The following is a 21,996-nucleotide window of genomic DNA, read 5'->3' as shown; positions in this document are numbered from 1 at the left end:
ATCAACATCATTTCCATGCGGAATTTCCAGCTCTGCCAGTTCTGGTTGTTGAGCTTGGCAAACATAAGTTTGCTCAAATCCGCCATCTTCACACAACCAGTCTTGTAAGCGGTCACGGTAGTCGACACATTTTCTGTGATAAGCGACTGCCTTTGCCTCCGACACTTGCAAAACAAGCTATCATAGTACAGTACCAAACTAAAATGTAATATGACAGGCTCTGTCATATGACACTGTCGCCGAAGACCGTCACGTAGGTATGTATTTTAGTTTTTCTCATATTAAGAGCTGCTGATGTTGTACTTGTGTGAATTCTGAAAATAGCAAGTAATGATGTCCTAGAAATAATATTTCTGATCAGAAATGGTTTGATTTACACCAAATTGAGGAATTACAACGAAATCACACATGTCATATGATAGCTATTTTGATAATTTTCTTTTAGCTCGAATGTTATTCTACCGCTCGTGTTGCGTGAGAGAGACGACGGTAGAGCATGAGTGTACAAACAGACTGTCGCGCACGACATTGAAGCGAGTGTAGTAAAAAACGTCAACTGTTTCAACACCTGCACATAACACAAGAGGCACTCGCGACGCGTAAATAAAACAGACTATATAATCACTTTTTCGCAATATTTTCACCTTCCGGCACTTGCTCTGGGCCCATAACCTGTGGGCGGACAGAAACGGACAGAGTTCTCACGGGGCGCAAGCGGGGACACACGTATTGGCTTCGGAAGGATCAAAAATAAATACGCACGGCACTTCACGGAAGAACAGACGAAACTTTACTATTGTTGTTGTTACGTACACATTAAACATTTAGTGTTGCCAGAAGGGCCGTCATGCACATATAAGTGCCATAGAAGTTTATGTATGGTGAGGGGTAACACAATGTAAATACCTTCAGAATGTACTATCGGAACTCTATTTGAACTTTATGGAACTTGAAAGTTCGGTCAGCTTTATGGAACTTGAAGGTTCGGTCGGGACTTTATTGCAACTTTATGGAACTTGAAGGTTCTGTCGGAACTTAATTGCAACTTTATGGAACTTGGAAGTGAGTTTTATCCTTGAATGCGGAACTTTTGGTTACTTGGGTACATGCATCAAGTGGAGCCCCAAAAGAATGGAGAAAAACTCCCGGTCCGGATGGAATCTCCAGGGCATGTTCAGGATGGTGCTGCAGAAATGCCTGGATTAGGGTCACTTCCCTGACAGGTGGAAGATTCAGAAGCTAGTGTTGCTGCCGAAACCAAGAAAACCGCCGCGGGATCCAGCATCGTATAGGCTTATATGCCTGCTAGATACACCCGGAAAACTCTTGGAGAGGATCATCCAAAACAGGCTGACGAAATGCATGGAGAGTGGGCACGGATTGTCGCAGAAGCAGTTCAGATTCCGGAAAAGGAGATCAACGTTGGATGCAATTCGGATAGTGGTCGAGAGGGCCGAGAAGGCGTCCAAACAGCTGGGAGGCCATCGCCGAAGCGCTGCATAAAAAGAGGGTCCCTGACTACCTGTACAGGATCCTTAGGAGTTACTTCCAGAACCGGTTTTTGGTCTACGATACAGACACGGGACGGGAGAAGATTCTAAAGAAGCTTCTTAAGAAGATTCTTAAGAAGCCTCTTAAGAAAATTCTAAAAGAAGCTTCCAGAACAAATTTATTAAGAACATTCTAAAAGAAGCTTCGTTTGGAACCTCATTCTAGACGCTTGTCCGTCGCTCCGCTTGTCGGACTAAAATAAGCACGGGCATGATAGTAAATCTGGGTAGCTAGATCATAAGGAGTGTTTCATCGTTTTAATATTACGTTTCCATAGCTGCCCATTTGTGAATGCCTAGGGGTAAGACAGCTCCTAATCATGAGCGATTTCTGAGTTGCTTTTGATGCACCTCGAGTAACTCACATTGCTCAGTGAGAAAGATCACTGTAATTTGCTTCTCACTTTTCGCATCACAGCAACATATGAAGGCTCCTTCATGCGAAGCCGAAAAGCTGCTGTCAATCAAAACAACAATAAAAAAACATGTTTTCAGAACTCAATAACTCAGCGAAACTCGGAGATACTTAAATTGATTGATTTGATTATCCTGCATCATCTCTGCCTAATAACCTTCGTTCAAGCCTTACCAACTGTGAACGTGATCGGAACCTATTGCTGCCTAGCTGCCTTACACTCGATGTGCCTGACCAAATACTCAAAATCCGCCAAAGTACGTATCCGCACGTACTTCAATACTCGTCGAAACAATCCCGTTCCCATGGCTGGGCAAACTGCCGCTGCATGAAACTGCGAACCGAGCTCTGAATTACCACTGTGCCGTTCTACCAACAATCAATACGAAACTAACGATTTTAAATTGGCTCACTACTTGACTAGCGTATTGGTTCCAAGCAAACGATTAACGTACCCCATTCTAGTCGAAATTCTAGTACTACGCAATGTTTGTTTTGATTCGCTATGAAAGTTTGACAGATAAAATGAGGGGTTAGTGGTTTTTCCTATGTTTCGAGGGGTGAATCGATTAGCTTGGGACCGAAGAGAGTACCAGAGCTGAGCCAAAAAGTTGAGCACGTTTCTTCGGGACCATCTGGTCTTAGAGTTACCTCTATGGTTCTACTGACGGTGGACATCCATCATGCCTCTTTTGGTGCTTCTGCTGTGCCTTCCGGATGATCGTGATACGGTCCCATCTCTGCGATACACCACCGTGATTTTGCTGCGGCCATCGACGGCAGTCTCCTATAAAGTAGATCATCACTACATACGTGTGTTCTTCGGTTTCTCGTTGGCTAAGTCCATAGCGGCCCAGGTGTAGAATTTGTTGGACTGCTGTTACGACTACTGGATCAATCGATGCTGATAGGTGAAATTCCAGATGCAATTTGCATTATAGGTGAAATTCCAGATGTTTAGAAGAATAGCTGTTTGGAAAGCTTGTTTGATCAGCGATGATCCTTTTGAAGTGACCACTGGAATTGGTTGCTGAGGAAGAAGCACAACTGCTGAAAGATGGCTAGAACTGTAAGTTGTTGCTGGTAGTAAGCAGGCGCCAGCACAGATTCTTCCATAATATTCAAGCTATTCGAAAGCCTCAGGATACACTTGGGCTTACTTTGTTTACAAACAAAACTGACGTCTAAGATGAGAGCTAACGGAGTAAGCAGAGAAAAAAAAAATCGATGAACGTTGATTAAATATTGAGGTACATTGAGTTACTCGCGAGTTACTCGCTGCAAAAAAAGCAACTCAGAGTAAACCTGTCTCACCCCTTGGTGAATGCTTAATATCGTCAGTTCAGAGTAAAATAAGCATCCTGCGCAATCTTATTTTACAACCGCAGCCTTGATAGCTTAGTTCTCAGGGGTTTTTCTCGGGATTTTCTGAGGGGAAAATTCTCTAGCTACGGAAGGTAATACTCATTACAGTTACGGAAGGTTCACATTACAGTCTATATCACGTAATATAGACTGTCTTGAAATGAGCACTCATTGCAAGACAGCGTATACCACATGATATACGCTGTAATGTGAAAGGGGTATAAGTAAAACCGATTTTGGGCCTTGCCCATGTGTTGATAAGTACGTTATCTAGGGGTCCAGGTGTGGCGTCTCCTCCCTCGCGTCGGTGATTGGCATTCCCTTGTGGAACATAACACGACGATTAAAAAAAAAATCAGTTTAAATTCACCAAATATTTGAATAACTATGCAGGCTTTCGGACAAAATGAACCTCGACATTCGTGTTAAACAGTTTCAGTGGCAAATATCATTCATAAAAATAGCAATACAGTAGGCAAAAAAAAAAATAAAAATTCATCCTAGATTCACTCTAATAACACTTGCTGCTGTTGCGATTGGAGATATATACGATGTAAGTTGTTCCAATTAATCTATCTAAAGTCAATAACGATAAGAGAGATAGTGCGATTTGGGAATGTCCGTATGCGTCAGACTTGTCTCTGTTGACCAACTTAACTCTATAATACAATGAACCGAAATCGTTATACACCTAGATAAATTACGGCAACACTGTGGCTAATGAAACCTATTACTTTCTGAAATTAACCTACAACCTATTGTTCACACTTTTTTTTTTTTAATTATTCCGGCAAGATTAGTTCCATCACTGCTGCTTCTGCTCGACCGTCTTGAGCTTTTCCTCCAGCGCGGCCGTCCGCTTGCTCATCTCGACGTAGTTCTGCTGCAACTGGCGCTGGTAGATCAGTACCTTCTCCTTCTCGTCAGCCCACTTGAGCCGCTCTTGTTCGAATTCGGTCCTGGAGTCCTGCAGTTCTTTGCGGAGTCGCGTAATTTGCAGGTCCTTGTCTCCTTCTCCGGACGCCAGTTTCTTATCACAGCCTGCGGCTTCTTTCGCTCTCTCGGGAGCTGGAGCCACCTTATCCGTAAGCGCACGAACCTCATCCTCTTCGTCCTCCTCCTCTTCCTGATCCCGGGTCGGGGTCATGGATTTGTAGTCATCGTCCGACGACGGCGACGCCGAATTCTGGTTGTAACTGCTGGGAGGTTCTTTGAAATCGGGATCCTGATTGGGAGGCTTACCCGTGGACACGACAATGCTGCTCAGGTCCAACGTGATATCCGGGAGCTTCTTGGCGTTGTAGTTCTCGATGATGCTGGACTTGTCCTCGTCCGAGTAGTTGCAGATTTGGGTGTTGAGGAAGAGCTTCTTGTTCACCTCCAGCTTGTTGTTGAAGTAGTTCCGGATGAGGTCGCTACTGCTGAGATCACCACCACCGGTCTTCTTGGTGAGGTCGGCGACTCCCGAGTCGGCCGAGTTTTTCGGAGTGCCTCCGGTGATTTTACTGTTGGTGTTGTTGTTGCTGTCGCTTTTGGCGGCCGACTCTTCGAACTTTTGCGTCACGTACTCTAGCTTCTTCTTGTAGCGAGAGTAGCGTCCGGACGGTACGCCTTCGTAGCCTCGCATAATCGAAATGTCAGACAGTTCCTTGCGTAACTTCTGGATTTCGTTGTTCATCACCACGATGATCTGATCCTTGAAGATGATGATGCGGTTCAGCTGGGAAATCTCCAGATCGAAGTCGAGCTCTTTCGTTATCTGAAAAGGGGCGAGTGGATGGAGTTCGATCAAGCTGATTGGTTTTGAGGGGAACTTCCGATGGATAGTTAGGGGAATATTTAGCTAGGAGAACACCTTCCATGAAACGTTTTCATCTGACCTCAGATAACCTTGTCTTTCACAAGAAAGGTTCGAGGAACTTTCAGAAGAATTTCAGGAAACTTCACGTGAGCTCGAAGCACAACAGGAAACATAATGAGAATTGCAGGAGAAGTTCTGGGAACTTTCTAAACAGTTTAAGAAACTTCTGGTGGAGTTCTGGAAACTTCCAGAGAAGTTCTGGGTACTAAGTTCCGAAAAATTCTGTAAGAAGTTTTAGGAAATTCTGGGAACTTCTGGATGAAAATCGGAAAAAATTCTGAAAGAAGATTAAGGAAATTTTGGGAACTTCTGGGAGAAGATCTAGGAAATTCTGGAAGAAGTTCTGAAAACATCTGGGAGACGTTCTGAAAAATTCTGGGAAAAGTTCTTGAAACTTCTGGGATAAGTTGGTGCATCTTCTGGGAAAAGTTCTTGCAACTTCTGGGAGAACTACTTGGAAATTCTGGGAGAACTACTTGGAAATTCTGGGATAAGTTCATGCAACTTCTAGAAGAAGTTCTTGCAACTTCTGGGAGTAGTTCTTGCAACTTCTACGAGTAGTTCTTGCAACTTTTCGGAGAAGTTCTTGAAACTTCTGCGAGAAGTTCTTGGAAGTTCTGGGAGAAGTTCTTGCAACTATTGGGAGAAGTTCTTGCAACTTCTGGGAGAAGTTCTTGCAACTTCTGGGAGAAGCTCTGGCAACTTCTGGGCGAAGCACTTGCAACTTCTGGAAGAAGTTCTTGAGACTTCTGGAAGAAGTTCTTGCAACTTCTAGAAGATTTTTTTGAAACTTCTGGGAGAAGTTTTTGCAACTTCTGGAAGAAATTCTTGCAACTTCTAGGAGAAGTTTTTGCAACAACTGGGAGAAGTTTTTTTTAACTTCTGGGAGAAGTTTTTGCAATTACTGGGATAAGTTTTTGCAACTTCTGGGATAAGTTTTTGCAACTTCCGGAAGAAGTTTTTCCAACTTTTGAGAGAAGTTCTTGCAACTTCTTGGAGAAGTCTTCGAAAGGGAACTTCTGGATGAAAATTGGAAAAATTCTGAAAGAAGATTAAGGGAATTTTGGGAACTTCTGGGAGAAGATCTAGGAAATTCTGGAAGAAGTTCTGGGAACATCTGGGAGACATTCTGAAAAATTCTGGGAGAAGTTCTTGCAACTTCTGGGATAAGTTGGTGCATCTTCTGGGAGAAGTTCTTGCAACTTCTGGGAGAACTACTTGGAAATTCTGGGAGTACTACTTGTAAATTCTGGGATAAGTTCATGCAACTTCTAGAAGAAGTTCTTGCAACTTCTGGGAGTAGTTCTTGAAACTTCTCGGTAAAGTTCTTGCACCTTCTGGGAGAAGTTCTTGCAACTTCTGGGAGAAGCTCTGGCAACTTCTGGGCGAAGCGCTTGCAACTTCTGGGCGAAGCGCTTGCAAATTCTGGGCGAAGCGCTTGCAAATTCTGGAAGAAGTTATTGCAACTTCTAGAAGAATTTTTTGCAACTTCTGGGAGAAGTTTTTGCAACTTCTGGGCGAAGCGCTTGCAACTTCTGGGCGAAGCGCTTGCAACTTCAGGAAGAAGTTCTTGAGACTTCTGGAAGAAGTTCTTGCAACTTCTAGAAGAATTTTTTGCAACTTCTGGAAGAAATTCTTGCAAATTCTAGGAGAAGTTTTTGCAACAACTGGGAGAAGTTTTTTCAACTTATGGGAGAAGTTTTTGCAACTTCTGGGAGAAGTTTTTGCAACTTCCGGAAGAAGTTTTTGCAACTTTTGGGAGAAGTTCTTGCAACTTCTTGGAGAAGTCTTCGAAAGGGAACTTCTGGATGAAAATCGGAAAAATTCTGAAAGAAGATTAAGCGAATTTTGGGAACTTCTGGGAGAAGATCTAGGAAATTCTAGAAGAAGTTCTGGGAACATCTGGGAGACGTTCTGAAAAATTCTGGAGAAGTTCTTGCAACTTCTGGGATAAGTTGGTGCATCTTCTGGGAGAAGTTCTTGCAACTTCTGGGAGAACTACTTGTAAATTCTGGGATAAGTTCATGCAACTTCTAGAAGAAGTTCTTGCATCTTCTAGAAGAAGTTCTTGCAACTTCTGGGAGTAGTTCTTGAAACTTCTCGGAAAAGTTCTTGCACCTTCTGGGAGAAGTTCTTGAAACTTCTGGAAGAAGATCTTGCACCTTCTGGGAGAAGTTCTTGCAACTTCTGGGAGAAGCTCTTGCAACTTCTGGGAGAAGCTCTGGCAACTTCTGGGTGAAGCGCTTGCAACTTCTGGGAGAAGTTTTTGCAACTTCTGGGAGAAATTCTTGCAACTTCTAGGAGAACTTTTTGCAACTTCTGTGAGAAGTTTTTGCAACTTCCGGGAGAAGTTTTTGCAACTTCTGGGAGAAGTTTTTGCAACTTCTGGGTGAAATAATTGCAACTTCTGGGAGAAGTTTGTGCAACTTCTGTGAGAAGTTCTTGCAATTTGCTGGGCAAACCGCTTGCAACTTCTGGAAGAAGTTTTTGCAACTTCTAGAAGAATTTTTTGCAACTTCTGGGAGAAGTTTTTGCAACTTCTGGGAGAAATTCTTGCAACTTCTAGGAGAAGTTTTCAACTACTGGGAGAAGTATTTTCAACTTCTGGGAGAAGTTTTGGCAACTTCCGGGAGAAGTTTTTGCAACTTCTGGGAGAAGTTCTTGCAACTTCTTGGAGAAGTCCTTGCAACTTCTGAAAGAAGTTCTTTGAGCTCCTAGGAGAAATTCTCGGAACTTCTGGAGTTTTGATAACTTCTGAAAAAGATCTGGGAGCTTCTGGAAAAGTTCATGGAATTTCTGTGAAAAGTTCTGGCAATTTCAGGAAAAGTTCTTGGAATTTCTAGGGAAAGTTCTGCAAACTTCTGGAAATGTTCTGTGAAATTTAGGGAGAAGTTGTGGGACCTTCTGATAGAAGCTCTGCGAAATTCTGGGAGAAGTTCTTGGAATTTCTGGGAGTAGTTCTTGGACCTTCTGTGAAAGTACTTGAAATATCTGAAAAAATATCTCGGTACTTCTGGGAAAATTTTTTGGAACAGCTGGGAAATGTTTTAGGAACTTCTGGGAAAAGTTCTTGGAACTTCTGGAAGAAGTTCTGTGAGCTCCTAGGAGAAATTCAGAACTTCTGGAAATGTCCTGGAAAAGTCTGGAAGAACTTCTAGAACATTTTGGGAGACGTTCTGAGAACTTCTGCAAGAAGTTTGCGGAACTTCTGGGAGTAATTCTGGATACTTCTGGAAAAAGTCCTGGGATCTTATGGATAAAGTTCTGGGAAGATTAGAGAAGTTTTGAGAAGATCGTGGAGAAGTTCTGAGAAGATCTTAAAGAATTTCTCGGAACTTCTGAGAGAAGTTCTGGGATCTTCTGGGAGAAGCTCCGGGAAATTGGGAAGTTTTGGGAACATCTGGGAGACTTTCTGAGAGAAGAACTGGGAAATGATCTGGGAGATGTTCCGGGAACTTCAACACAAGTCCGGGGAACTTCAGCACAAGATCCGGAATTTCAGCGCAAGCTCCAGAAATTTCAACCCAAGTTCCGAGAGCTTCAACAGAAGTCCCGGATCTGAAATCACCATGTGCCACTTACCTCAGATTTCTTCAAACTGATATCGTCGTAGCTCTGCAACTTAATGTCCGATCGCAACTGCAGAATCTCCTGGTCCTTTGTAGTCGCCTCCGCCTAAAAGTTGCCAAATGTTAATTTCTGTTAACCTTGAATCGCAGAACTTCCACCTACCTGAGCGTCCTTGAGTTGTGACTTCATCAGTGCCACTTCACCATTCCGTTGGCAGAGACTCCACTCGCTTTCTTCGAGCCGTTCCTTCAGATCGCTGACCACTCGCCGCAGCATTTGAATTTCGTCCATCAGGTCGGCGTTCTGTTCCTTGAGATCCTTTTCGCCAAGCTTGAGGTGACAGATTTCCGTCTTCTGGTGTTCGGCTTGTTCCTTGGCCAGCGTGAAATCCGAATGCAGCCGGTTAATGTCCTCTTGTAGACGTTTCTTGTCCTGCCGCAGCTGAAACGTCTGCATCATCAGCAGTTGCTCCAGTTTGTGCACCTTCTGCGCTCCGGCCCGGAGTCGACCTTCGTGGATCGATTTCAAGCGATTCAGTTCCTGTTCCCAGTGTTTTTCCTTGTCCTGTGGAAGAAGTGCAAGGAAGATTGTCGGGTAGTACAGCTCTGTGAACACCTTCAGCGGTGGTTCAGTAGCATAGAATGAAGTCGATAGGATAGGTAAGAGAAATGAGAGGCTGACAGACGAAACCAGAAAATGAAGCACACACAAACGAATATAGAGATATTGCAGGACAATAGACCCAAAAACCCAAGATGACTATCAAGTTTCCAGGGATAGTTGTTCCACAAAGCGATCGATTTTGACAGATTAGTCCAGCCGCTCATAAGGCGTTACCAACCTGATGAACTTTGAATATTACTTGCTCATTGTGCTCCATGGTTTGCCGAAGGTAGGCCAGTTCGGAGTCGCGATCGCGCAGGGCCGCTTCCAGCTCGGAGATGCCCGAATCCGACGGGGACGGAGCCATGTCCAGGAGGTCGTGCGGTGCATACAGGCCCGCTGATTGGCTGAAATTCAGAATCGATCCCGTGTTGGATTATAGAGTTTACATTTCGATCGGAAGTCCGAAGACAGCTTACCTGGTACTGGGATTCGGGTACGACGCAATCATACTGTCCGGCAGCTTCAGAATCGACTCCAAGCTATCGTACGTCTTGAACGGAATGGCCGAACTTTTCCGCAGAAGCGTTCCGTATTGCTGCGAGTAGGACCCACTGGACGGACCGCTGGCGGCGCTGGGGGTTGCAGCCCCACCGGAGTTTGCACCCAGAAGCTGATGCCCGTGATGGTGATGGTGGTGGTGGTGCAGATCGGTCGTACTGCCGAACTTGTACTGGATGCTAAGGGGAGCTCCGAGCGAAGGCGTAGAACCGAAACGCTCGCCGAGGTCCGTTAGCCGACCACCGGCTCCAGCACCGACGCTGCTGCTACTGCTGCAGCCGACGCCGCTGCCACTGCTACTGGTGTAATTTGGTGTGTTACATTTGTAAGGAACTGGTTTGAATGCGATTGGACGGATCACCTGTTTGCCCTGGAACGGAAATGGGGGGGAGAAAAGGGTGATGGTTAGCTGAGATACTGGGTGGATTAAATGATAGATTTGGAACCAGACTTCGGAACAACCGAAAACTCACCTTCCCGAGGATCCCACTGCAGGACTGAATCTTGGGCGGTTTATCGTCCGCGGACAGTGATCCGCCTCCCATGGCTGCGTGCTGCGCTGTCGGTGTCTCATGCCCCAAGGAGGATGCCGTCGCCGCTGTCACTAATCCGTTGATCTTGGCCATGGCCGATCCGGATCCCGTCCCCACCCTGCTGTTGTAGGCATTTTTGCTATTATTCTTCTCGAAAATCTCCCGAATGTTCTCAAAGTGTGCCTTCCGTATGGTACTCTCGTTAATCGACATCGTCGACGAGTGCTCCTTGCCGACGGCTCCGATCAGCGAACTACAACCGCTGCTGTTGGCAACACTGGCATTGTGGAGGCTCTGCTTGCTGAGAAAGTCCGATATCCGTTTCTGCTCCCGTCGGGACTTGAGCGTTCCGGTAAAGTTGGTTTGTACTAAGCTGAGGGAGCACTTGCCACCGCTTCCGGTTGCGAAAGGGTTGTTCTCCAGCGAGGACGATCGGTAGTGGCCCTTCGGGCGCATGGGCGTCTTGTAGGCAGGACCTATCGACGGAGAGGGCGTGATCACGAGGGATGACGGAGCAGCGCTGCTGCTGAGGCCTCCGCCGCCACCATGACTCGACGATTCCATGGCATTTAGTCTGAAAAGAGAGTGGAGAATGTTTTGGATTAGTGATCGTTGAACGGGAGTTGGTTGATTTGCTTCAGATTAGCTGATAAGTTAAATTTAAAAGAAACAGATTTCCTGTAATCAGCTGACGAAGATCGTTGACTCGCGATTAGAGCAATCGATCATCGAAAATCACCGTTTTTTTCAGTTGCACTTGAGCGATGGCACCGATCAGCTCGCAATCGCTGCTGCTAGTTGCTGTTTTCCTAGTCTCACCAACCTACTCCAACGATACAAATCTACCGAGGCGATGGCAATCGTCCGAAGCAGACTCAACGACGACCTTCCCGGTCCGTTTTGATGCCCGTGACCAGTGGCCTACGTGCGACACAATCGGGAAGGTTCAGGATCAAGGATGCTGTTTCGCCAGCTACACGATCGCGCCCACTTCGGTGATAACCGATCGATCGTGCATCAAATCAAACGAGACGACCACGACGTCGATCTACAGTGCCTTTCATCCGTTGGTTTGCTGCACGGATTGTTCACATTCTACGCAGCATCCTTGCCTGGGTGGAAATCCTCAGAAGGTTTGGGACTACTGGACTACGCATGGGGTCGCTTCGGAAGGTTGTCTACCGTATCCGATGAAAACGCTGTGCGATGGTGAACTGGTGTGTTCAGCGACCTGTCGATCGGGATTGGATGAATCAGTGAGCTTGGAATTGACGAAGGGTTCCCGTAGTTACCGAGTACCGTCGGGTATTTCCGATATTCAGATGGAAATGCTGGAGTATGGACCGGTACAAACGACGATTCAACTGTACGAGGACTTCATGACCTACCGGGGAGGCGTCTACCAGCATGAGTGGGGAAAGTTGATTGGTGAGCAGCACGTTAAGCTGATTGGGTGGGGTTTCGATTCCAGTGGCGATTTCTGGACCGGAGTAAACAGCTTCGGTACGGGCTGGGGAGAGAATGGACTATTCCGGATCATCCGAGGATACGATCACCTGGGAGTTGAATCGAATGTAATTGCAGGACTGCCATAACGCATGTACACATTCTAAACAGACAATAAATTCATTAAATCACCCGATTATGCAACCTCATATCCCACCCATAGCGAAGCGACTGGTCTGGCACGGCTCTCACTTCGCGTCGGTCTGAGGCAAGGTTCAGCGACTGTGATCAGCAAGTTCTCACGCTCCGCAACTCCATTTGAATGTGATGCAGGCAGGCCTCTATCTATCTGAGCTTGTGTACGTTTCATATTCCAAAACAAAACCGATCCACCGAACGAACGGATCCGTCATCAATGGTTGTGTCGTTGTTGTTGTTGTTGTTGGGTATGGAACTCCAGCCCAGCACCAGACGTAATTTATTTTATTGCCTGGCAGCTATATGTTGTTTTGCTCTGTCCAGTCCTGCCGTCCTGTGTGTGTGATGGGTGCGAGATGCCCGCCGCAGTTCAACAACAAAAACAAAGCAGGCCAGGCTTCAACGTTCGCTCAATCGCAGGCGCAGGAGGCGAGAAAATGTGCAAACGCATTCATTCATCTCTCTTGGTTCGTGGGGTCTGCAACAAATTGCACGACCCAAGATCCAAGTAGGTAGGCAGGTAGGCAACCCTGGGGGCACATGGATGGATTATAATGTGGCTGCAGCCTAACTTAATTATAGGATTCGCAGGGATGGTGGTAGACTGCTAATTTTAAACGGTTTCGCTCGGTTTTGTTATTTGCGTTATATTTTTTTTTTCGGGCAACAAAGTGCCAATTAGAGCTTGCATGCAAGTCGGGAGCGATTGTGACATTTCTAGTTCTGCATGCGCGCACCGGCTGATCAAATAATCCATAAATATATTTACATTGCACATTGCGGCGGTGGCGGTGGCTTCGGCGGCATCAAAATGACAATGGCAGTTGGCCTTGAACCGCGACGCCGTCGAGCCGCCGCCACTACTGCTCTGGGTTGACCGAAATGAACACGTGTGCCCTGAGATCGCTCAGCCTGCTATGTGCAACGGATGCTGGTAAGCCGCAAACGGGTTGGAACACTTATTGGAAATTGGTTTCCAATCGGATCGATATGGCCAGCCGGAGGCGACAACATGGTTGAGTCTCTTGCGATGACTAGTGCTGGGTACGAGACGCCGACGACGACAGTGCAGCGGCATGTGTGAGTCAGCTGTTTGCACTTTATTTTTATTTTTTGGTTTTGTTGATTTGTGCAATGTTTTGCTTAAGCAATGTCAACTTGGAAAGGGAGTAGAATCGATGGTAAAATAAATAATTTAGTGAGATTCTATTTTTATTACTCTTCTTGGGACTTGGGAGTAATAATAATCCGTGTTTATCCTGTTGCCCATCAGACAAAAAATGGTATTTAAATCTGTAATCTGTGATAGGGAAATCAACTGGCGCTGACGTCAGACTGTGCGTGACATATGGCGCTCTTTGTACTATCTCTTCACTCCATTGAAAATTCCCATACGATACTGTCAATTTTTGCTAAAAGAGACGATTTTTCAACGGTGCCGTGACCATTGAACTGGGAAATAGCGAAAACCGGGAAATGCCCGTGAATTTCGATGACAAATCGCAAAAAAAAATAAGATTATGGACTAATATCAAGACCCTTGGGATGAGTTTTCAGAAAACAGACTTGATGAACTAAATATTAAGAGAATTTTGAAGCATCCAGCAGCAAGGTAAACCGATTTCCTAACCGATTTCACTATTCAATATTGTCCTATGTATGATTTGACTGATTTTAATTTTATGTCATTGGCCGCTCTGAGAGCCTACTAAGAATTTTTTAGAGCTTCAGAGAGGTTCGGAGATCTGCTGAGAAATTTGTTGAGCTTCAGCGTAGTTCGTAGATCTTGTTACGTTTAGTATGAAGGCGAAATTTAAAGTTAAATTTTGCGAACTACAAGTAAGATTTTGTTCCGTGTAGCAACACAACCATTATATCAAAAAGTCCAAACCCCCTCGAGGCTTGAAAACAAAAGCGCACTAGAAATTGCCTCATCGCCTGTGCTGATCACCGAGCGCGTGACCGTTTTCTGTAGGAGACACAAAGGAGGAGAAAAATCCAGCAGCAGAACGTGCGTCGGTCAGGATTATCAAAACAACAGATAAATCTATTTTTCTACAGATTTTTCAGAATTTTTACAACCAAGATTCTGTATTCACAGATTACAGATTTCTAGGATTTTAACAGATTGCACAGATTTTTAAAATATGAGCCAACATTTTAAAAATTAAACTTGAGATGTTTAATGAAAAAACATAATTTGCACTTCAGTGTAATTTTATCATCACCAACTTTTATATCTATGCATGCTTTTTTGCGGAATGAAAAAAGAAAACGAGAACTGTCAGAGGTATTCTTTTTTGCCAAACCATAGGTAATTTATTATACATATATTTTTTATCTATTTTCGTCTTTGTTAGAAAAATGACTCAATCACTTTTCAAAGGACATTTTTGAAGGATTCAATTAATAAATTATCAACACAGATATCATCACAGATTTTCTGGACAAAAACTAAGACGCAAAGATTTTTTTAGACAAAAACACAGATTTCCTTTTGGCAACCCTGACGTTGGTTCGAAGCGTGACGGTGGTGTTTTTCCCCGTTGAAATACGATTTTTTCTACCTTTGCGGTGCTTGGCGTGTGTACGGGGAAAAATAGTGCGTTTCGCGGCAAAACCAGTGCCGAATCGAGTATTTCGACGGAACCATCGGTGCGAGAGTGGCCAGGGAGCGAACCGCCAGCGATTGCCCGAATTACGACGTGCGGGACCGTTTGCGGTGGCAAAAGAAAATACGAGAGTAGAAAATCCAGCAAGAACGTTCATCGGTTCGGAGTGTGACGGTGCAATCTTCCCTCCAAGTGCATTCGTCTGGCTATTGCGGTGATCAATTCGTCACGGAAAAACTAAAGCGTTCTGCGGGAGAAAGAGCCGCTGCCGGATTGGAAATTCCGAGGGAATCATCGGAGCGGTAGTGACCAGTGAGCAAATCTCCACCCGATCGCTCGAGACACGGATCGTCTGGAAAACAAGCGCGACCGGACAGAGATCTTCCGCGGAGACGAAGAAAACTAATCCGCCGATTGGTCATCGCAGACGCCAGGAAATAAACTCGGGAGGCAGCCTCCAGGCACGTGGATTGAATCTGGCCGAATACCTGTGTTAGTCTTTTCTCTTGTAAGGCTCACTGACAGCTCTTCAACGCCCTGATGCCTCGTCTACAGGCCACACTGAAGAACATCTCCGTCCAGCGAAAACGAGATCCACGAAGAGGTTTATCGGAGAAACAAAAGGCCCCGTTAAGGGTAAGTTGGCTGACATTGAGCAAGGAAAGACTGGAGTACTAAAACTCGTTGTTCCACAGGTTCTTAATGGGAACCTCAAGTCTTACGGCGAACCTCAAGGCGATCGTAAAGGTGGTTCTTGATACGAGAACCACTGGATCTTCGGTGCGAAACTTCCAAAATATTGGCGTTGCAAGCCACACCGGGACATTGCGTCGGTGGACCGGGATCAACGGTCGGCACGATCGAGAGATTCCTAGACGGAGTCCGAGGACGAATCCTGCTGCGCATTTGTGTGGAAGCTGTAGAGAATTTCGGAACGTGGTCCTAGAACGGGTTTTACCATTCGGCGAGAGGTCGCATGCGGGGACGAGATGACGTTGTTAACCCATCACGAAGCCGGTGTGGCACCAAGCGGCGGTGAGCACGTTCCTTTTTGTTACCTTGTAAGCACTTTGATTTAGGAGAGTCAGTAGGGCATAAGCTCAGGAATATTCCACTACAATTGTAGAATGTTGGGGAGAAATATGAATTGGACTTAATATTAAAGGGCGAACACGAAATTATTGTGACACATTCAACAGGGCATAACTTTTTTACCATTGGGTAAAAATCAACCAAATTTTGCACACTTTCTCATTGATGTGTATTGTGTACATGCTGTCAAACTCGAAGTCGTGTTTTTCGATTCAACGAAAATGGAGGTGAACCAACGCGAGTTGAGAGAACAAATTCTTTCCAAACACCTGGAATTTCCTGACCTGTCGCACCGGCAGTTGGGAAAAATGTATAACATTCACCATTCAACCGTCTCCAAAGTGTTGAAGCGGTTCCAGGAGCGGTTGACGTTGGACCACGGCAAAGGAGCTGGAAGAAAACCGGGACCGGAGAACAAAAAGACGGAGGGAAAGGTGAAGCGGATGATTAAAGCAAATCCCAACGTCTCAAGCCGTGATTTGGCTAAAAAGATCGGCATGTCGCAGAGCTACGTCCAGAATGCAAAGAAGAGAGCTGGATTACATACATACAAGGTACAGAACTTCCCAAACCGCGATGAGCGGCAACAATCGACGGCTAAAACTCGGGCACGGAAGCTCTACGAGAAGATGCTGACAAAATATGGCTGCTGTGTGATGGACGACGAAACGTATATAAAAGCCGATTTTAAGCAAATTCCGGGGTTGGAGTTTTTCACCGGCAAGAGCAAGTTCGATGTGGACGACAAATTTAAGAAGAAGAAAATGTCGAAGTTCGCCTCCAAATATCTCATTTGGCAGGCCATCTGCTCTTGCGGACTGAGGAGTGAGCCTTTCGTGACAAAGGGCACAGTAAATGGCGAGATCTACAAATCTGAGTGCCTCGAGAAGCGCCTTTTGCCGTTCTTGCAGCAGCACGACGAAGCTCCGCTATTTTGGCCAGATTTGGCATCATGCCACTATTCTAAAAGTGTCCTGGAGTGGTATGAGGCCAATTCTGTCCATTTTGTTCCAAAGGACATGAATCCGCCAAACTGTCCGGAGCTGTGTCCGGTGGAGCAGTACTGGGCAATAATGAAGCGGGAACTTCGGAAGAGCAAGAAGACAGTCAAAGACGAGAAGGACATGTTAAGAAAATGGAAAAAAAAACTGAGAAACTGGTACCGGATGACACTGTAAAGACTTTGATGGAGGGCATCAAGCGAAAATGCGTTCAATTTTACACTCAAGGCTCCATCGATTAATTTTTCTTTTGATTTTTGAAGTAAATATATGTATAAAACTACCCTAAAATTTTGGTTTGATTCTAAACATTATAAGAAAATTGGCATGACATTTTCGGTGTCGCAATAATTTCGTGTTCGCCCTTTATTTGGATTTGTTGTGGTATTTATTTGGTGTTTGCTGATCGAAAATCTTTCTGGGCTCTACCGCTACCGGGGAATCTAACACAGAACAGAACTAATAAACCTCAGAAAATTTTACAGAAATTAAAAGAAATTTGCAGAAATTCAGAAAAATTCTCAAGAGAGACCGTAGATCTTCATATAAATGATCATAGAAATTTTCAAAAACTTCAAGCAAGCTAGAATATACTCAGATCAATTTGTAAAACTATAAGCGAAATTTTTCAAATCTTCAGAGAAATCCGCAGAACTTCAGACAAGTCCAAGAATCTACAGTGAAATGTAAAGAATTTCACAGAAGTTTGGATATCTACTGAAAAATTATTGAACATCAGAAAAGTTCGTAGATCTTCAGAACAAAGCTACTGAATTTTGAAAAAAAAATTACAGAACTTTTAAAAAAATCGCAAGAATGGTCATAGATTTTCAGATAAGTTTGGAAACCTTCAAGAAAATGTGCAGAATTTCTGATACATTTTTAAAATCTTAGAAATTTTAATGGATCTTCAGTGAAATTTGCAGAACTTCAGGGGAGTTCGGTGATTTAAAAAAAAATATTTATATGATTTCAGGGAAATTTGTAAATTTTAAGAGACATTTAAAACTTCAAGGAAGCTCAAATATGTTCAGATAAATTTTGAGAACTTTAGAAGATCTTCAGGGAAATTTTCAGATCTTCAGTCTAGCCCAAGAGAATACAGAGGAATTTATTTATTTATTTATTGTAATTCATCATCTATATCTATATATATAAAAGTGGATGTATGTTTGTATGTTTGCATGTTTGTATGTTTGTATGTTTGTATGTATGTTCCAACATAACTCTGGAACGCATGGACCGATTTCTACCAAACTTGGCATACGTATTCCTCACTTTAAGGCTGTGAACCATTTGCCGAGTTAAATTTAACTCGTAGTTAAAAGTGACATTTCGAAAGTTATTTCTTATGTTCGAAAATCCCCGTGCTGTCGTCAAAATTTAACTTCTTGTCTGTCAGAAATAACCACGCTCGGATAGCAGGGTTAATCGATAACTTTCCATCTGTCAAATTTTAACCAAAAGTTAAAATAATCCACCAAATGGTTCAGAGCCTAAGAAGATGGTTATAGGGTGATTGGGAAGACGGGGGGTCCGAAGATTAAGCCGAGGGGCTATCAAAAGTATAGCGTGCTTCGATTTTTTTGTATTTTTGGTACCTTTACACCACATGTAAAATGTTACAAGACATGAAAAATGTTGCACGACACGAAAAATGTTGCACGACATAAAAATGTTGCACGACATGCAAATTGTTGCGCGACACGAAAAATGCTGCACGACATGAAAAATGTTGCGAGTATGAAATATTTTGAACGACCTGAAAAATGTTGCGTAGCATGAAGAATGTTGCACGACATGAAAAATGTTGCGCAACACGAAAAATGTTGCACGACATGAAAAATGTTGCACGACATGAAAAATGTTGCATGACATGAAAAATGTTGCACGACATCAAAAATGTTGCACGACATCAAAAATGTTGCACGACATCGAAAATGTTGCACGATATGGAAAATGTTGCACGATATGAAAAATGTTGCACGACATGAAAATTATGCATGACATGAAAACTGTTGCGCAACACGAAAAATGAAAACATTTGCACGACCTGAAAAATGTTGCGCAACAAGAAAAATGTTGAACGACCTGAAAAATATTGCGCAACAAGAAAAATGTTGCACGACATGAAAAATGTTGCGCGACACGAAAAATTTTGCACGACATGAAAAATGTTGCATGACATTAAAAATGTTGCATGACTTGAAAAATGTTGCACTACATGAAAAATGTTGCACGACAAAAAAATTTGGCACGACATGAAAAATGTTGCACGACATGAGAAATGTTGCGCGACAAGAAAAATGTTGCACGATCTGAAAAATTTTGCACGTCCTGAAAAATGTTGCGCAACAAGAAAAATGTTTTACGACCTGAAAAATGTTGCACGACATGAAAAATATTGTGCGACACGAAAAATGTTGCACGACATGAAAAATGTTGCGCGACACGAAAAATGTTGCATGATATGAAAAATGTTGCACGACATGAAAAATGTTGCGCGACATGAAAAATGTTGCGCGACACGAAACATTTTGTAAGACACGAAAATGTTGCGTGATACGAGAAATGTTGTGTGACATGAAAAATGTTGTATGATATGGAAAATGTTGCACGAAATGAAAAATGTTGCATGATTTGAAAAATGTTGCACGATATGAAAAATGTTAAGTGATATGAAAAATGTTGCGTGATATGAAAAATGTTGCGTGACATGAAAAATGTTGCACAACATGAAAATGTTAGTGACATGAAAATGTTGGGTGACATGAAAAATTTGCATGACATGAAAAACTTACGTGTCATGATAAATGTTGCGCGACGCAGAAAATGTTGGTGTTGAAACAAATGTTGCGCAACATGAAAAATGTTGCATGGTATATTTAATGTCGCGACTTTTAAAATGTGTTACAAAACAAAAATGTTGCACGACCTGCAAATTGTAGTACGATAAGAAAAATGTTGCACTACCTAAAAAAACTTTCACCTCTATTCTGGTTTTCAACGAATCGAATCCGTCATACAAAAAAATTTTTTTTTTTGTATGTCGAATCCGATTTGTTGAAAAACCAGAATAGAGGTGTTTATGTGTTATGAAAAATGTTGTGCAGCATGAAAAATGTTGCATGACATGAAAACTGTTACACGACTTGAAAAATGCTTCGCGACATAAAAAATGTGGCACGATATGAAAAATTTCGAACGAAATGATGAATGTTGCACGTTGTATACATGAAAAATTGTGAACGACATAAAATAACAACATTCAAAATGTTGCGCAATAAAGATAATGTTGCCCGACATGAAATGATGCATGAAATAAAAAATGCTGCGTGACATGAAAAATGTTGCACGATATGAAAAATGTAGCACGAAAGTAAAAATGCTGCTCAGCATAACAAATGCTAAGCTACGTTAATAGTTGTACTACATAAAAATGTTTCGTGACATAGAAAATGTTGTTTGTCATGAAAAATGTTGCACGACATGGAAAATGGTGCAAGGCATGAAAATGTTGCAGGATACGACAGTTTTTTCAAAATATAGAAAACGTTGCATGACATGAAAAATATAACGCAACTTTAAAAATGTTACATGATATGACAATTGTTGCACGACACGAAACATGTTACGTGAAATGAAAAATATTTCACAACATGGAAATTATTTCACGACATAAGAATGATTAACGACACAACAAATGTCGCGTGAGAAAAAAAAAGTTGCACGACATTAAAAATAATAAACGGCATGAAACATGTTGCGAAATATTGAAAATGTTGCACGACGTAAAAATGTTGCATGACAGAACAAATTTAAACTTAATGAAAATTTTTGTATGTACACCAAAAATGTTGCGTGATCGGGGTATGTTGAACGGCAAAACGAATGTTGCACGCCATGGAAAATGTTGCATGACATGAAAAATGTTGCACGAAACGACTTATTTCGCGTGAAATAATAAAAACTCGGTTGCTCGGAATGAGAAATATTGTTCAACATGTAAAATGTCACATGACACGAAAAACGTTGTATGACATGGAAAATGTTGCACGACACAATAAATGTTGCGTAAAATGAAAAATTTTGCACGACACGAAAAAGTTGCACACCACCAATAATATACCGTGAAAAATGCACTGAAAATATGTTGAACGATTGAAAAATGTGCGACTTTTTTTATCTATAGGGGACGGTAGTTTTATTGTGACCCTCCAAAAGGTAGAGGCCATAAAGGTGCTAAGTTTAAAGTTGTACTCTATAGAGGAGTTTTCTATGTTTCACTTTGAAGCGAAACAGATTATTTTTTTTTCATCATTTATTTATTTATGTCGGAAAGAAAATGTCCTTTCTCAAATCCAAATACAAGATGCTGGAATGAATTTAAAGATCGGCGGTCATGTGACGTCAAAAGTGCCCCTGAATCCATGCCATTTGATAATCTATCATTGGCAGATGGAGACTTTCCGTTATCCAAAATATTTCAAATACCCTACAATCTGGGTATTTTCGGAAAGGAGGTGACGTGTACAGGCCAGAAATCGATTTAAATTTAAATCTAGAGAGGTTTCACTCAGTCTTTTAGTATAGCCCTAGGTTAATGATACTTCTCTCGATTTTCCTCATATTCGAAAAGTAAACGGTATTCTCTGTTGGGTGAAATGGGTTAAAGAGACGGGCATGCGTTTATTAAAAGCCTCTCTTTAAAGCTTCTTTTTTCTAATAATCCTTGAAAAATGCTCTTCTACTGGAAGTCCTCAGATTTACTGTCCTTCCCGTGTTTTTTTTTTAGTCAGAGGAGCGTAGCGACGGGCATGCATTTACTAAAAGCATTTTAAGAAGAATATTATCTTCACTATCATTTGAGATACGCTTTTTTACTGGGTAGCCCTCAGATTTACTGTTATGCCCGTGTTTTTTTAAAAGGGTGTCCACGATGAAATTGCCACACTATGAAATTGCTCTAACTTTTTAACCGTTGGGTAGAATTTAATGAAAATTTGGGTGGATTTAGTTCATAGTGCATTATTTACATCCTGCAAGTTTTAAAGTCCTGTGATCAAAACTCGCGGAAATGGAGTCGAAAGAACAGCTCGTGCGTGATAAAATCTTCGAAATCATTACGAGAACAAGGATCTCTCGCATCGTTCCATCGCCAAAACGTTGGGAATCACGAATTCCACGGT

At 42.9% G+C, this 21,996-nt stretch overlaps 2 protein-coding genes across 4 annotated transcripts in view; one reads left to right on the top strand and one right to left on the bottom strand.

Annotated features, from left to right (window-relative positions):
• Positions 1 to 3,776: 3,776 nt before the first annotated feature.
• LOC135702162 (leucine zipper putative tumor suppressor 1-like) overlaps positions 3,777 to 21,996 on the bottom strand; it is a 194,150-nt gene continuing 175,930 nt past the window's right edge. For 2 of the 3 annotated variants that reach the window (XM_065223178.1, XM_065223179.1), the window contains 6 exons: positions 10,399 to 11,032; positions 9,844 to 10,295; positions 9,603 to 9,771; positions 8,924 to 9,325; positions 8,774 to 8,866; positions 3,777 to 5,089 (listed from right to left, as the gene is read on the bottom strand). In XM_065223178.1, the coding sequence (XP_065079250.1) occupies positions 4,136 to 5,089; positions 8,774 to 8,866; positions 8,924 to 9,325; positions 9,603 to 9,771; positions 9,844 to 10,295; positions 10,399 to 11,022 (2,694 nt within the window). In that variant the 5' untranslated portion in view covers positions 11,023 to 11,032 and the 3' untranslated portion in view covers positions 3,777 to 4,135. The remainder of the gene's footprint in view (positions 5,090 to 8,773; positions 8,867 to 8,923; positions 9,326 to 9,602; positions 9,772 to 9,843; positions 10,296 to 10,398; positions 11,033 to 21,996) is intronic. The other variant, XM_065223180.1, reaches the window with a different exon arrangement.
• On the top strand, positions 11,223 to 12,114 carry LOC135702141 (cathepsin B-like). Its single transcript, XM_065223134.1, has one exon. The coding sequence runs from the start codon at positions 11,223 to 11,225 to the stop codon at positions 12,051 to 12,053; it is 831 nt and encodes a 276-aa protein (XP_065079206.1). The 3' UTR covers positions 12,054 to 12,114.

The sequence above is a fragment of the Ochlerotatus camptorhynchus genome, unplaced genomic scaffold (assembly GCF_037179485.1).
Source record: "Ochlerotatus camptorhynchus isolate MF236.1 unplaced genomic scaffold, CSIRO-AGI_Acam_v1.1 ptg000185l, whole genome shotgun sequence".
Lineage (NCBI taxonomy): Eukaryota > Metazoa > Arthropoda > Insecta > Diptera > Culicidae > Ochlerotatus > Ochlerotatus camptorhynchus.
Note: the sequence above shows the minus strand (reverse complement) of the source record. Positions and strands in the feature narration are given on the sequence as shown.